This window comes from Xyrauchen texanus, chromosome 31 (assembly GCF_025860055.1).
Source record: "Xyrauchen texanus isolate HMW12.3.18 chromosome 31, RBS_HiC_50CHRs, whole genome shotgun sequence".
NCBI lineage: Eukaryota > Metazoa > Chordata > Actinopteri > Cypriniformes > Catostomidae > Xyrauchen > Xyrauchen texanus.
Window position 1 is genome coordinate 2961628 of NC_068306.1, and position 17113 is coordinate 2978740.

Sequence of the window (17113 nt, forward strand, 5' to 3'; positions counted from 1 at the left end):
ATCAATGAATTGCCAATAATACCCTTCATCAGCCAGCTAACAAGGACTATGCATCTATGTGAACTTCTGCAGTTAATCCAGGATGGACTTCAAAAGACATTGGTCATTAATCTTACAGTTCATACAAAATCTATGTTTAAACACTGACCCTTAACACTTAGTTTAATCATGTTAAACCATGACTTGCACTATACATAAGTAGTGCCTGAATGATTTACCATTTATATTATTATCATATTTTGCATTTGCTTAATAATTGGTGATTTGTGTTATAGCAAAACCCCAAAGTAAAACTACTCACTGGAGCAGTTTTACAGCTTGTAATTGATATATCTTTATTTTTGAACATATCTCTACTGTGTGTTATGCTCTCATGGTTTTTACTGGTTGCCTTTTGATATTGACAACAGAACTATTCCTAACTGTTTTCAACACAAATGAAAGTTAGCAAATCACAATTAATGTAATTTTGGTAATTCTTTATAAACAAAAAGTTTAATTTCTTTAACATTGATGCATTATGTATCATGAACTAACAATGAACAATATATTATATTTTTATTACAGCCTTTATTAATCATAATGTTTATAAAAATTTTATAATAAGTTAATAAAAATGCAATTGTTAATTGCTAGTTCATAGTGTATTAATGTTAACTAATACAACTGTTGATTTTTAAAATGTAATAGCATATGTTGTAACAAACATTAAGTTCATCAGTTTATTTTAACTAAAGTAATTTTGTTAAATAATGTTAACATATAGAGCTTTTTTTTATAAAGAGTAACCGTAATTTTACTGTGTGGGGAATAAATATATTACTGCAGCATATAACTTGCAAATGTGTGGCAAAGGGCACTTTTAAAAAAATTATAAACAATAAGAGATGGATTTTGGCCTCAAATTTCCTTTCCGATGCACCACTAGTTTTAACCGGTAACATTTTGGAAAGTAGGCTGCGGAACTTGGATCATACCAACATATTTCTTGATGTGCACGCCACATAAATACATAAAATGATGTAAAAACACATTAAACAACACGTACCTGCGCGCTCAAACTGTCTGCAGCTCTTGTTTCATCTCGTGTTTTATGCTGGTCGGAAAAACAACTCGCGGTGCGTTTCTGCCATCTACTGGACTGGAGTGAATCACACGAGATGATTTCTCCAAGAGGTTTTTATTTTTTATATTTTTATTTCAACAAAAAAAAAAATACAAAGATTTGTACATGAATATACAGTTCTCAACTAATAGAAACTAACAAACATAATAAAAAAAAAATAAAAATAAATTATAGGTTATGCCAGGAGTAAAATTACAATAATTTGTAGTAACACAAAGCTTCATAGGTCTTTCTTGCTTTTTTGTTCTTAATTTGATCTAATGTATTACCATACTGTTTAATCTATTTTATAAAGTGTTCAAAGCTTGGCTTAGCTTTAGTCCATTAATGTGATATATTCCTAGTAAAATAAACAGTTGTATAAGGATGCACATCGTACTTTTGGAATCAACATTTTCCTGCACAAAAAAGAAATACTACATCATATTAATTTGTAAACATGTTTCAAACAACCTAGAAACGAAATTTGAAACATCCAACCAAAACATTTTTGAATATATACAATCAAAAAAAAGATGCATTACAGATTCTTTGGCATTACCACAAAATTCACGTTTTCAATATTCAAATGAAAACGTTCATGAAGTAACTCTTTGACAGGGTAAATTCTGTGTACAATTTTATATGATACCTCTCTAATTTTATTATTAATAAAAAACGTATTTGTTATAGACCATACTCTTTTACAGTTAATATTTTCAAATTTAGTAGGCCAAAACCCAGTTGAACAGGGCACATCGTTTGTTTTTAAAGTATTTCTAATATATTTGTTACTGTATCCTATTTATCTATTAATATATTAATATCCCCAATAAATATTGCATCACTACAAAAACAAAAATGTTGACGATCAACATTTATAGGATAAAATCCAGGATTTTGTAATAGTGATACAACGCTACCAGGGATTGCATCTAAAATAATAGCGTATTTCTTATTGAGACATTCAGAATATGTTAAAAGTAAACCTTGTTCATGATTAACTCCGCTTCGCGTTGTGACCGCATTACCACCCCGGGTGTGCATTATTTTTCTAATAATTCAACGGCCCGTCGTCAATTATTCCTTACATAAACAATCAAGACAAAATATATATATATATATATATATATATATATATATATATATATATATATATATATATATATATATAGCTATATATATATATATATATATATATATATATATATATATATATATATATATATATAATTAAAAATAAATAAATAAAAAAAGCATAGCTCACATTCAATTTGAACAAATAAGGATATTACAAAACACCAGGGGTATTGAAGAGTGTATCATAGCATTTTAAATATTTCACAGATTTTTGTTTTTTAACAGTCTTATTGAAGAAATGTAAAAATCAATATCAGAACAAAACAAGTTTAACATAGGAGATGAATTAAGGAATTTTTGTTTATGTATGTGAAATTTTGCTAATAAAATAAAAAGGTTAACAATAAATTCCAGATCCTTATTTCTTTTATTTTCATAATACAAGGTAACATCCTTTAAAGTAAAGCAATAATTAATATTCATCAAATTAAATATAAAATCTGCCAAATCAGTCCAAAACTGGTTCACGACTTTACAGTCAAAAAATAAGTGAGTCAGAATCTCTTTCTCATTATTACAAAAACAGCACATATCATCAATATCAGAAAATCTTGATATTAAAGATTTAGAAGGATAAATGGTATGTAGAATATTGTAGTGTATTTCTTTTATTTTGTTACTAATACAGTATTTGAATTTCTCCAAGAGGTTTTTTTTTTTTTTTTTTTTTTAATTGCAGAAAAGGTAACATACAAAAGAAAAAGCATACGTACATCACATACTATCAACCAAAACAATAAAGGAGACAAAAATAAATAAATAAATAAAAAAGATAATAATAATAAAGTATATAACAATAGAAGAAGAGGTAGGGCCATTACATCACACAAAAATGTTGACATGAAGAGATCAAAGGCAGATTCTAACAGTCCTTATGGCTTTCTTATTAGTAGATACTGAAATCAAATTTAGATAATTTTCTATTTCTTTTAAGAAGACAGAGAAGATAGGTTTACAGTTTAAAAATTTGCATTTGTGAATGTAGAATTTGCTTAGGAAAATAATTAAATTAATAACAAAACAGACATTTTCGTTTGTGGGGTCTGAATCAAAATACCCAAATATAATGTTTCTCATATGTATTGAGAAGCCTGGCAAAATCTTACACTTGATAAAAACATCAATATCATTCAAAAGCTTCTGAGTGTAATGACACGACCAAAATAAATGAACCACTGTTTCATCAGAATTCACACAAAAAGAGCACGTTAGCTCAATGTCAGATTGAAATCTTTGTATAAATGTCTTAACAGGATAGAACCTGTGTATCAACTTAAAGGACATTTCTTTCACTTTATTTGTGAGAATGAATTTCTGCTGTAAAGACCAGATTTTTTTCCAATTAAGGTTACCAAACAAATTATTCCAAAAGGAAATAACAGGTGGAACAGAAATCAAATCCTTAAGAAATAAAGATCTTATTTTATAGTTTTTAGCTTTCGACTCTGAAAAACAGATTTGACCAACAGAAGTAGCACAAGGTTTAGGAAAGGATGCAGTAGATACTGGGGTGAAGTAATTACAGTTTTTAAAAAGCATAAACCAGAGGGAATAGCACCCATTACTTTTGGGGTTACTGGTATTTGGTATTCAGAAAGAAATTCTGAATATCTGAATAAAAGACCTTGCTTATTAAACAAATGCTCCTCTAAAAAGAACCCATTATTGAACCAATTATCATAAAATAGAGACTTATTCTTGAATAAGATGTTCTTAATGTTCCAAATAAAACATCTCTGTGGAGAAAAGTTATGTTTATAAATTAGAGCCCATGCTAAGAGAACCTGACGATGAAAGTTGAAGAGTTTGAGAGGGAGTTTGGATATATCATAATTACACATTAAGAGAAAATTAATGCCACCAAGTTGTGAAAAAACAAGTAGAAGATGGCTTGGCTAGGTACTGATTCAGCCAATTCATTTTGAATGTATTGTTGAGGGAGTCAAAATCAATAAAATTCAGACCACCATTATTATAAGAGTTTAATATGACTGATTTTCTCATATAATGAGACTTATTTTTCCATAAGAATTTTGTTAAAACCTCATTAATTAATTTAGAAGTGGGCTTATCCACAAAAAGAGACTGAGCTGCATAGGACAAACGAGACAGACCCTCTGCCTTAGTGAGCAGTGTTCACTAGATCCCTTTGTAACCAGCAATTGAATCTTCTTTGAGTCTTGGTAATAATAGTTTTGAAGTTTGCTGAACACCTACATACATCTTTAGTAATTTGTATACCTAAATATGTTACCCTATTTTTAACAGTAATATTCTCAATTGAGGTTAGAGAGCAATTTTTAATGGGTAGCAGTTCACTTTTATTAAAATTTAGATTTAATCCAGAGGCTTCAGAAAAGGATTTAAGAATACCCAAAGCCACTGGAACTTGTGAAGAATCATTCAAGAATAAAGCTGTATCATCCGCTAATTGACTCATTTTAATTTTAGTGTTACCAACCCTTTAAAGAGCTACCATTGATATGTACTCTAAGGAATTGGGTTGCAATTAAAAATAGGTAAGGGGAAACTGGACATCCTTGTCTAACTCCTCCTTCTAAAAATAATCTACTTAGCTTAATTGAGCTGTTTCCGTTTATGGAAAGCATTTGGACCATCTTGCAAAAGGAGTCGCCAAAGCCAATTTTTCGAAGAGCCTGAAATAAACATTTGTGTTCCAATGTGTCGAAGGCTTTGTAATAATCTAAACAGAAAATGAAGCCATCATTGTCAATTAATTCTGAATAGTCTATCATATCTAGTATTAACCGTATATTGTTAGAAATGTGTCTTTTCTGCATAAATCCTGACTGTGTTTCGTCAATTATAGAGTTCAAAACATATTTTAATCTTTTTGCTAGGACTGCAGCTATTATTTTATAATCATTATTTAATAGTGTAATTGGACGCCAGTTGTCTATTAGGAGGGGATCTTTATTTAATTTTGGTATAAGAGTTATTAATCCTTGACATGTGGCTGGAAGTAATGCTTTTTCTATACTTTCCTCATACACCTTTAATAAGAATGGCGCTATACTATGATTAAATAGCTTGTAAAATTCTGAGCTAAGACCGTCTGTTCCGGGAGATTTGTTGGCTTTTAAACAGTTAATAGCTTCCTCTATCTCCTTCAATGTAATAGAGGCGTCACAAAAGTGTTTATCTAAATCACTTAACTGGTTTATTTTAGGTAATGATTGAAAGAAATCATTCATATGTTGTTGGGACAATTTAGAAGTATACAAATCACTGTAAAATTGGGCACAGAACTTTGCGATATCTTTAGGGTCATCACTAATATTACCGTTAATCATTAGTTTTTGAATTTGGTTATTTTTAGCTTGCTGGCTTTCCAATCTGAAACAATACGCAGAGTTTTGTTCACCCTCTTCAATCCATTTTCTGCGCGACCTAATAAATGCCCCTTCAGCTTTATGTTTATATATGTTGTCTAATTTGCACTGTAATTCAATCAGATCTGCTTTTTCACAATCAAGTAAATCATCCATATTTTTAGATAAAAGATTGGTGATTTTGCATATTACGGAATTTTCATCAGTTTTTTTTTTTTTTTTTTTGTCAAATCAGTACTAAATTTCCTAAGATATATGCCAATTTCATATTTTGTAAATTCCCAGTTGCTGCTGTAACTATTCTCCTCTCTTGCTTTATTCCAATTTTTTTTTAATTATCTTATTAACTTCATCTTCTACTACACTGTAAGACAGAAAGGAGTTGTTAAGTTTCCAGTATTTCTCCAAGAGGTACTCGCTGCAGCCTGTAGCACGATGACGTAGCTGGATGGTCCAATACGTACTGTACGCTGTTACGCTTTGTTAAATTAAAACTGTTAAATTTTGTTCAATTAAAACTGCCTTCCCCCCTGGCTGTTTTTTTCTCTCTCTCTCTCTCTCTCTCTCTCTCTCTCTATATATATATATATATTATTGTAGTTTTGACTGTACATTGACTTTGTTTGTTTGAATCTTAATTTTAAAAAAATAAAAAAAAAAAAAAAAACGCTGTTACGCTTTGTTGCGGGGACTTTTTTAAAGACTTCCCGCCAGGTTATGTTGGAGATGGAAGGAAAGGACACGTACATGTCCTGCAGACACTGAAATAAAAAATATACTTGTGATTTAAAATGTTGTAAAATTAACTATCCAGTACGTATTGGACCATCCAGCTACGTCATCGTGCCTACAGGCTGCAGCGAGGGAATATTCTGACACAGGATGTGGGCGGAACTTTAATGAGATGTCGGAGTTTTATTCACTCCAGTCCAGCAGGAGGCGGAAATTCGCCGGAAGTTGTTTGATTAACCGACAGAAAACACAAGAAGAAGAAGAGTTGACAGTTTGGACGCTCAGTTCTGTAAGTGTTCAGTGTGTTTTACATTTGTTAGATAATTTTGTCATTCAATGTATCTAATTTATTTTCTCGATACGGCTCAGCTGAGGGGAAAAAGAACTGACACGGACACCCAATGCTATCAAATCCATCAAAGTTTATTTGTTCAACATTCTGTTAGGCCTATATGGTCCAGAAAAACACATTCCACTGGACCCCCACCAATGAAATAGTTCTTTACCTTATATGGGGGTGACATATATTCGAGATAGTGTGAAACGTGAGAACAGAGACAAAAACACATTCCTTAGAACATCTTTGGAACAGGAAACGGTTGCAGCTACCCCCAACATAAGAAGTTTAAAAGAGGCCTTCATTATTCCACATTACATCACCAGAGAAGTTGTCGAGAAGCATTCATTATTCCACAACATTATTATTGGCGTTTCTTAATTTATTTTGATGTTTATTTTTCTGTGCATGTTGTTTTTGAATATATTTGGTGTTTTAGCTGGTTTTGTTAGTTGGTCACATGCACGAGTTGAGCAATGTTTTTAAATCAGTTTAGAGGGGTCTGTTGCATCAGTTATACGTGCGTTGCTTAATTGTGTTAGTTGTGTTAGTTGGTTCTTTGTGTTGGTACAACAAGGCTCTGCAGAAATGATTTTAGGTGTGCTGGATCAGACCTACTGACTGTTCTGTATGTCCGCATCAGAGCCATGAATTTGATTTGTGCATCAACCGTCAGCCAGTGAGTAATTTTGCGTGACGGGCATCAATCAGTCCGACATTCAGTATGATGTTGACATTTACACCCGTTTACATTCACGAGAGAGAGAAAAACGTACTTTTAAGCGGCTATTCGGCATGTGAGGTGTATTTTCTCAAAAATACAAACCTGTACATACATGTTGTTCACATATTATTGTAGCCCAGTTTGTGCTGAATACAGTGTTGTCAGACTTTAGCCATTAATGTGTTTTTAAGCAGCTGATAAAAGCACAAATGTCAAGGCATGTCAAAACTTCTCCAGGGCCCAAAACACCCTCAGACCCCAGAGGGTTAAACAAGCCCTCATAATAAATCTCAAACAGATTGACAAATTCACTTGTGAAATGGATTGCTGTGAACTGTGTGCCAATGATTGACTTATGATCAATAATATGATAGTAAACAATACCTTGTATTCTAAAGCCGCTTTTTGTATTGTCTTATCAATGATTAACTCTTCTGCTACAAAAATGTAATGCATTGTAATTATCTGAATATTTTTTATTTTATATATATATATATATATTAGTAAAATGTTACTAAGCTCTGTGACTGGAGGACGCTGAGAGGATAACTGCACTGGGTCGGTCTTCTTGCAGTCAAAGGCGGAGCAACTTTCTGCTCTTAAGTTTATTCTGTGCACTGTCAAGTGCTTCATCAGATTTGTCTTATTGCCGGTCTTGGCAGCAATTATCTTGTCGCAAATACTGCATCGCACACTGTTGATATCGAGTCTGGTGAAATGTAGCCACACTTTTTATCTTTTCCACATCTTTCACAAATATGAGGTTTGAAATGCATACACACTACAGCCTCACGTGTGAGCCGCGTCTCCGGACATAACCGGCATAAACTAGCGTTTTTCCTTGATGCCTTAACACAGCCAATCATCGGCACTTTTAGATTTGGGCACATCTAGCGTGCTACATGCTTATCGCTGACATTGACGAGATTAACCCCTTAGGTATCGAAATTTGGTACCGAACGACAAGACAGTTTTTTGATACTCTATTGTTTGGAGGAAAAAGGAAAATCAAACTCCATACCCAGCCTTCTTGTGAACTGCTGTCAAACTCTCCTTTATTGATCCACGTGTGTGCGTAGTTGCCTGAGCCCCATCTCCTTTGACAAGGGCGATTGATAAACGATGTGGATGGCGTTTGATTGTGAATCCTCTGACGAGGTTGAACGTTGCTTGTGCGATATCTTTGCCAGGGGATGAATTATGTTGCATGAAGCTCCGCTATGAGAGAGACATTGTTGTGCAATACCGATTGTTGAAAGATAAACCGCGTTTTATTATGAGCTGTCTGACAAGGGCAGACATTGTATGTGGAATATCTTAACAGCGTTTGCTTATGAGCCCTTCGATAGTGCGAGCTAGGCTGTGCAGTAGGGTTGCAACGCTATGAGATTTTCACGGTATGATAACCGTCTCAGAAAATATCACAGTTTCAAGGTATAAGGTATTACACAATTAGTATTATCAGTGAAAACGGAAGGGTTATTTATTTATTTTTGAGCAAACACTTTATTATAATTGAAACTTGAAACCATTTATTTTATTGAAATATGTGTATATAAGTCTCCCTTTTGAAAATTAAATAAATAGAAAAAATAAGAAAGCTAACAGAATTATAATAAACAGAATTATAAACATGATAAAAAATAGCATGTAACTATAACATTTTATATAACTAAAGCATGTTAGTTTACATGTTAAATGAACTACTAAATGAAAAATAACATCAGCTGTGTGAGCTTTTGAAGTAATGTCCTATGATTATTAATAATGAACATATACTGTAGGTAGTGTTGTCACGGTACCAAAATTTCAGTAGTCTGTACCAATACCAGTGAAATTTCACGGTACTCAATACCATTTTCAGTACCAAAGCAAAACACAAAAACAGATTACTGAACAACACACTTTTATTAACAAATTTAACTAAACATTAACAGAACTAAGAACAAAAATATGCCATTGAGCAACACTAAGTTAAATATATTATTTTTGAATTATAACAAAACTGTACAATGTATTTTTGAACACTTGATTTGCTTCAACTTTTGCAACTTTTACAAGTACTAAAAAATAAATAAATTAACAAGCATACAATAAAATTATTAAACAATTTCCAAACTAATGTGCTAAGTGCTCTCATATTAATAAAGCTGCATATTGCCAATTTTCTTCATGATAAGAAATGCACAGTGACATATATTATGATTAAATAAGTCGCATTCGAATCTAGCTGCATTAAGTGCTCGAGGGATGACTGAGGCAGAGTATCTCTCAGCCGGGTGCAGTTTCAATATCTCCCCATTAGATCGGGACATTCGCGCAACTCGTAGAAGAGGCACTGAACACACACAGAGAAATGCCAGTTTCTGAGTTTATAGTTATTAACATGATCTGCTTCTGTATTATTTGAACATTAATAAAGCTATAACTCATTAAATATAACTGCATTTAAAATGTAATGCCTGACATGAATAACAATTTTAGAAAATCTACATTTAACATTAGCCAGCTTATAAATTTGATCTGATGTCAGATGCTCAAGCCCCAGAAATGCATTTAACAATGGTGGCTGGAGTCTCTATTACCACGTTCCTTACAATAGAATCACCAATTATTAAGGCTCTTTCAATATCATTCTCAGTGGGTGCCTCACAGAGTGGAGAGAATAGATTGGAAACCCTAACAGGAATGTGAGAGTAGTGTCACTTTGCTGAGCGAGTATGTTGAAGAGACATCACCCAAATGTGCTGCTGCGGGGCTCTAGATTTGGAACCAAAGTGTGTGTTGCTGGCTATACTTACCGCATCTGAAACCATATCTACCAGCTTCTCTTTCTCACTGACCTCCTCTAGTGTTCGGATGCGTGTCTCGAACTCATTAACCTTCTCAGTCCGGACTAATTCCGTACATTCATCACATGTGATTTAAATGATTTCATTGGTTGAATAATAGTATTCAGTGTGTTTTGACGGAGAACCAGTATTGTTGTTGTGCTTTGAAGAGATTTTTTTTTTTCAAGGTTCTAAAAAAAAGAAACTGAGATACTGTTTTAAACTAGGAGCATTTATTTTATCTTGTGGATGGTTTGTTCACATGTTACGTCCCTATTTAGTCTAGGGTTGAAGGAACGTGTAACAGAATAAAATCAAAGAAAATAGATGATGTGATGTGTGGAGGCAGCAAAGTTCAGCTCCCAACCCCAATACTTTAACAAGAATAACCCAAGACAAACTCAAGAGCAAAACAAGGGGGTTTTATTCTTATGAGTGGTGGAGGATTAAGGCTTCAAGAGGGGGTAATAGAAAAATAACAAACATAAACCCTCTAACTATTAAGGGGGAAACTAACTAGGCTACACACAAAAAAAAAAAAAAAAAAAAGTACAATAAATACTCTAACTCCCTAACTAACTTAACCAGGAGAAAACAAGATACAATAAAGAAGAAACACCCACCTCTCTACCAATCCTTTCTCCAAAGACTTGACATAGTAATACTAAGAATAAAGACTTTAACACAGATAAATATTAGTAAATAATAACTTACAACATAACAAGAAACTCTTGTCGTAGGCACCAATTACCACAAGAGTGTTTAACAAGATGACACTGAAGAGGATCAATCAACCAAAGATAATTAAGAAGAACATTTCAATAGAACTTCGGGGTTGAGATTTGGAACCACACGATGCAGCCTCCACACACACACACCCAGGTCTATGGAATCATGCTGCTTAAATCCACACAGCTTCCTCTCCTCCTCCAATCACATCAGGTTACCAATCATTGGAGTCAGGTGGCAGCCATTACTTCCTGCTTATGGAACAGAGAGGGAGAGAAACGGGAAGAAAGAAAAGAAAAAGAAACAACAGACCCAATACGTCTTTGGACATAACATCACAGCTCATACTGAATGTAAAAGGCCAGTTTATGTAATGTGACTCATTCATGTCAATGTTCACCAGTTTATAGTTGACAAAATGGCCTGAAAAATGTAATGGAATGTTCACCAAAAAACTAGTATTTCTCTCCCGTTTATATTTAATCTGTTATAATATTCCTGCAGTCAGGAAGAGAAAAACAAACACACATTTATATTTATAGCGTTTCTGAAAGAACAGATCTGTTCTTGTGTATAATCATATAATAGTATTTTAGAGTTTGATGAATGTCAGTCCAATATAATGATGATGTTTGTGTGTTCAGATGTTCATCATGAGAGAGCAGGTGGATGTGATTCATGCTGGAGAACAGCAGATGCTGCAGATACCAGTGAAGATTGAAGTGAAGCAGGAGGAGATAATAGAAGAAAACGCAACAGAAGAACAACGAGTGATGAAGATGATGATGAAACCACAACAGAGTGATGATGATGATTTTATTCCTGCAGGTATGTTTCTTTCTTTAATGTGTTACATTTTTATGACAAGCCACTTTTTGTCCGAGTTTGAGACATTTTTATCATTCCCAAGTCAAACTAAAATGTTCCCTGCTGTTTTTATTTTAGTTTTAGTGCTCCGTTGTCTTTTAAAAAGGTTCATATACTGACACTCGTTATTCTAAACATGTATGACTTTCATTCTGTGACTAGGGCTTGGCGATATGATGAGATGTATATGTTGAACAGTTAGTTCCGATCCTCAAATCTTCGACCATCAGCACTTGGATTCTTCACTGTGTGTATCAATCCGCTTGTGTTCGTGCCGATGTGTTAAGAGCTACTGTTTGTCTTTTTTTTTGACATTACATATGTTAGCCAGCTGGTGCTGGCAAAAGATAATTTTTGTGTGTCATATGAGCCAGTTTTGTGACGTGAAGTGAATCCACATCATCCACATATAACAGCTCTTCTTGATCGCGTGTATTACTACTACACTACTAAAGCTAGGAAATAGCTTTAAACGAACAACTTAAGAATTATGGCTCATCACAGCTAAGAGACACAACAGACTGATTAATTACACGATGCATGCTGTTTAAAGTGGCGAAGGACATTGCGGTTTTTATAATGATGGACTCCTGTGCAATGTGATACTATTTCTGAAGTGAAATTTTTTTAATTACTAACGGAGGCTTGGACGCATCATTTGTTTTGAACCAACAATGGCAGATTCTGATCCATCGTGTAAGCAAGTAGTTCAATGAACAAATGCAGTTTTTTTTTTATGACCGTACTCAGTTTTTCCTAATGTTATTAAATTTACTTATTCATTGAACTGTTGTATATAAGCAATATCACACTCGCAGTCGTGCTATATGGCCCTAAATCAGCACTGCTTACCTTAAGACATGCCAGTCTATTGCATACTGTGACAACTCAAGAACAAACACAAAGACAATGTTAAGCTTCATTTAATGAACCAAACAGCTTTTGGAAGTTGATTGATTGATAACTTTATTGACCCCCCAATTCAGATATTACAGCAGCAACACAACCCATATCTTAAAATATATATAATTTAAAAACTATTAATATGATAAAAACAAGAACAAAGCAAAACAACAGACAATAAACAATATTGCACCAACTTAAGTACTACATCAGTAACAATCAATCATGTATAATATTGATTGTACAATCCTTTTGAATTTTTTATATATTTTTTTCAATTTATTGTGTTCACTGCAGAGCTGATGGGAGTGAGAGAGGAGTGTGAAGAGCTGAATGAAGTGGAGGATGAACAGCTTAATTTTATAAATGGAGAAAAATCTTTGAGTGGCTCAAACACTAAAAACAATTTCTCTCCAGAAAATCCTCGAAAAAAAGCAACCAAGAAGTCTTTCACCTGCTCTCAGTGTGGAAAGAGTTTCACACGTAAATACTCTTTTAATATGCACATGCAAGTTCATGCTGGAGAGAGACCTTACATGTGCCATCAGTGTGGGAAGGGTTTTGCATGTAAAAGATATCTTGATACTCACATGAGAGTTCATACTGGAGAGAAACCTTACACGTGCCATCAGTGTGGAAATTTTTTCACATGTAAAAGATATCTTGATACTCACATGAGAGTTCATACTGGAGAGAAACCTTACACATGCCATCAGTGTGGAAAGAGTTTCACATGTAAAAGAGATCTTAATGTCCACATGAGAATTCATACTGGAGAGAAGCCTTACTTGTGCCATCAGTGTGGGAAAAGTTTTACACATGCACAAGATCTCAAGATTCATCTCCTCCGTCACACCGGAGAAAGACCATTTGAATGTGATCAGTGCGGTAAAACATTTGTTGTGGCAGCGCACCTAAAAACACACATTAAAACTCACACAAATAAGAATTCTTACAAGTGTTCTTTTTGTGGAAAGAGTTTTGCTTACCGGTCATATTTTAAACAGCACCAGAGAATACATGCTGGTGTGGCGGCTCATATGTGCTTTGATTGTGGGTAGATCTTTAAAGCAGCCGGCAACTTGAACAAACATCAAAGAATTCATACTGGAGAGAAACCTTACAAGCGCTCACACTGTGAAAAGAGTTTCACTCAGTCACAAAACCTGAAAACACACGAGAGAATTCATACTGGAGAGAAACCTTACAAGTGCTCACACTGTGAAAAGAGTTTCACTCAGTCACAAAACCTGAAAACACACGAGAAAATTCATACTGGAGAGAAACCATAAAAGTGCTCCTCTTGTGGGAGTTTCAGCACAGCAAGTCATGTATTTTCTCATATGAAAATGTGTTGCCCAAAATAATCACAGAGAGAAGTCCTCCTTCAGGTACAATGCTTCAAGTAAATATTTGAAATTTAAGATAATCCCAAAGATGGAATTTCTTCCAAAAGAACCGCAGCATCTAAGAAGAGTCATTTGCTAAAATCACCTGTTGTGGTGAAGGTTGGCATATATATCGATGCACTGTTTTATAATAATAAAATGTATATATTTTCTCTATAACCAAGTTATGTTACATTAATGAAGGGTTCTTTCCATCTCTAAGTTAACATGACAGGCAAGGCTCTTGCAAATAAATGTCACATCCTTTGGATTTTCCCAGCAAAAGTGACCATGACTACTTGTATTTGTTATATTGCATGTTTAAACATATTATTTCCATGTTTAATAAAGTTTATTTCATCCCAATCATTATTGAATCCTTGTTTTATGTTTTTAATTTACGGTGTCATTTTTGTGCGTTGCATAAACATTTTGACTTCATGTCTTGAAAAGATACTTTGGTTTTCCACATTCTGGATCGGATTGCACACAGTATACACTCACCTAAAGGATTATTAGGAACACCATACTAATACTGTGTTTGACCCCCTTTCGCATTCAGAACTGCCTTAATTCTACGTTGCATTGATTCAACAAGGTGCTGAAAGCATTCTTTAGAAATGTTGGCCCATATTGATAGGATAGCATCTTGCAGTTGATGGAGATTTGTGGGATGCACATCCAGGGCACGAAGCTCCCGTTCCACCACATCCCAAAGATGCTCTATTGGGTTGAGATCTGGTGACTGTGGGGGCCATTTTAGTACAGTGAACTCATTGTCATGTTCAAGAAACCAATTTGAAATGATTCGAGCTTTGTGACATGGTGCATTATCCTGCTGGAAGTAGCCATCAGAGGATGGGTACATGGTGGCCATAAAAGGATGGACATGGTCAGAAACAATGCTCAGGTAGGCCGTGGCATTTAAACGATGCCCAATTGGCACTAAGGGGCCTAATGTGTGCCAAGAGAACATCCCCCACACCATTACACCACCACCACCAGCCTGCACAGTGGTAACAAGGCATGATGGATCCATGTTCTCATTCTGTTTACACCAAATTCTGACTCTACCATTTGAATGTCTCAACAGAAATCGAGACTCATCAGACCAGGCAACATTTTTCCAGTCTTCAACTGTCCAATTTTGGTGAGCTCTTGCAAATTGTAGCCTCTTTTTCCTGTTTGTAGTGGAGATGAGTGGTACCCGGTGGGGTCTTCTGCTGTTGTTGCCGATCCGCCTCAAGGTTGTGCGTGTTGTGGCTTCACAAATGCTTTGCTGCATACCTCAGTTGTAAGGAGTGGTTATTTCAGGCAAAGTTGCTCTTCTATCAGCTTGAATCAGTCGGCCCATTCTCCTCTGACCTTTAGCATCAACAAGGCATTTTCGCCCACAGGACTGCCGCATACTGGATGTTTTTCCTTTTCACACCATTCTTTGTAAACCCTAGAAATGGTTGTGCGTGAAAATCCCAGTAACTGAGCAGATTGTGAAATACTCAGACCGCCCCGTCTGGCACCAACAACCATGCCACGCTCAAAATTGCTTAAATCACCTTTCTTTCCCATTCTGACATTCAGTTTGGAGTTCAGGAGATTGTCTTGACCAGGACCACACCCCTAAATGCATTGAAGCAACTGCCATGTGATTGGTTGATTAGATAATTGCATTAATGAGAAATTGAACAGGTGTTCCTAATAATCCTTTAGGTGAGTGTATATAATTTATCTAAAATAAAGAAGATTGTTGAGCAGACTGTAACAACAAATGATAATGAGTCAAACAGACCCAAGAGCAGAGTAACAGTTCAAAGGATTTATTAACAGTAATAATGAGCAGTCACTGGGTTGAGGAATGTAAAGAATCCAGACACCGGCTGCAGAAGCAGGAAGGGATCTCCAATGGCTTGCTTGTTGTAGATGCGCAAGGGGCAATCTATGAAAAGTGTTCGTAGGATGAATGTGTGTATAGTGGAAGTCAGGAACAGATTCATAGAATCCTCCATTGATGCAAAACAACGCCCAGCAGAGATGAGCAAACTTAACTCCAGACATGCGGGCAGAGATGAGGTGTCCTCCATGGAAGGCCAGCTGACATGCAGCAATACTGGATGGCAACCAACAGATATACAAGACAAGACCAAATAGGCAGAGAGAATGAGTTTAGTACCTGATATCAAATAACAATCTAGCAAAGACACTGAGAACATGACAGGCTTAAGAAGGGAGTGAATTAAGGGAGAACAGGTGTTGCTTGGCATGCTAATCAGTAGCATGATCAGCGTTCCCCTGGGAACAGTTTTCCTATGGAAACAGTGATCAAGCATTCCGACTGCGCATGCGAGACATGAGGGAGAGGAAATTACAAAACATACAGAACAAACTGACAAGCTCATAATATGATCTGCCTTTGAGAACCAGTCCACTACTCTTAAAACGACTGTGTAACGCCACACAGACTTTAGCCTACACCTCCCAGTATTCCATGCCCACCATGCGAGTTCCAGGTAGAATGGTATCCGGTGGGGCGGTGGAGGTCTCGACCTAAAAACATCAAGTTAGGGAGTCGGGATTGATGTTTTTAGAGCCCGGGCGATAAGACAAAATTAAGTTGAAATGCGGGAAAAATAGTGCACAGCAAGCCTGTCTAGAGTTTAGGCATTTGGTGCTATGAATATTCTCTAGGTTCTTATGATCTGCAGAGACTACGAAAAGTACCCACGAACCCTCTAACTAATGAGGCCACTCATCCTAGGCCAACCTAACAGCCAATAATTCTCGGTTGCCGAACAGACAGCTGGATTCAGGGTGTGGGCAGTGATGGGTCTTTCCAACTGGACCATAGGAAGTCACCTCTTAGAAGCCAATTTTAAATCTATAAAGTTCCATTCAGCTCTGAATCAACCAAGGCGGAAACCATGTGACAGGTTGATCCATACTGCAGACGGGCTGGGAGAAGTGTCCGAAGTCCAGGAGTTTTGTCCAAAGGTTTTGTGCTTGCCAG

General features: G+C 35.3%; 1 protein-coding gene across 1 annotated transcript; it reads left to right on the forward strand.

Annotated features, from left to right (window-relative positions):
- The first annotated feature begins 6502 nt into the window (after positions 1-6502).
- On the forward strand, positions 6503-14469 carry LOC127625523 (zinc finger protein 239-like). Its single transcript, XM_052100840.1, has 3 exons — positions 6503-6619; positions 11596-11779; positions 13019-14469. Exons 1-3 carry the CDS (start codon positions 6503-6505, stop codon positions 13780-13782), a joined length of 1065 nt encoding a protein of 354 aa, XP_051956800.1. The 3' UTR covers positions 13783-14469.
- The last annotated feature ends 2644 nt before the right edge of the window (positions 14470-17113 follow it).

Coding starts and splice junctions, on each gene's coding strand:
- LOC127625523 (XM_052100840.1), top strand. CDS start 6,503: ATGTCGGAGTTTTATTCACTCCAGTCCAGCAGGAGGCGGAAATTCGCC. Junction 6,620..11,595: donor CAGTTTGGACGCTCAGTTCT/GTAAGTGTTCAG, acceptor TTGTGTGTTCAG/ATGTTCATCATGAGAGAGCA. Junction 11,780..13,018: donor TGATGATTTTATTCCTGCAG/GTATGTTTCTTT, acceptor TGTTCACTGCAG/AGCTGATGGGAGTGAGAGAG.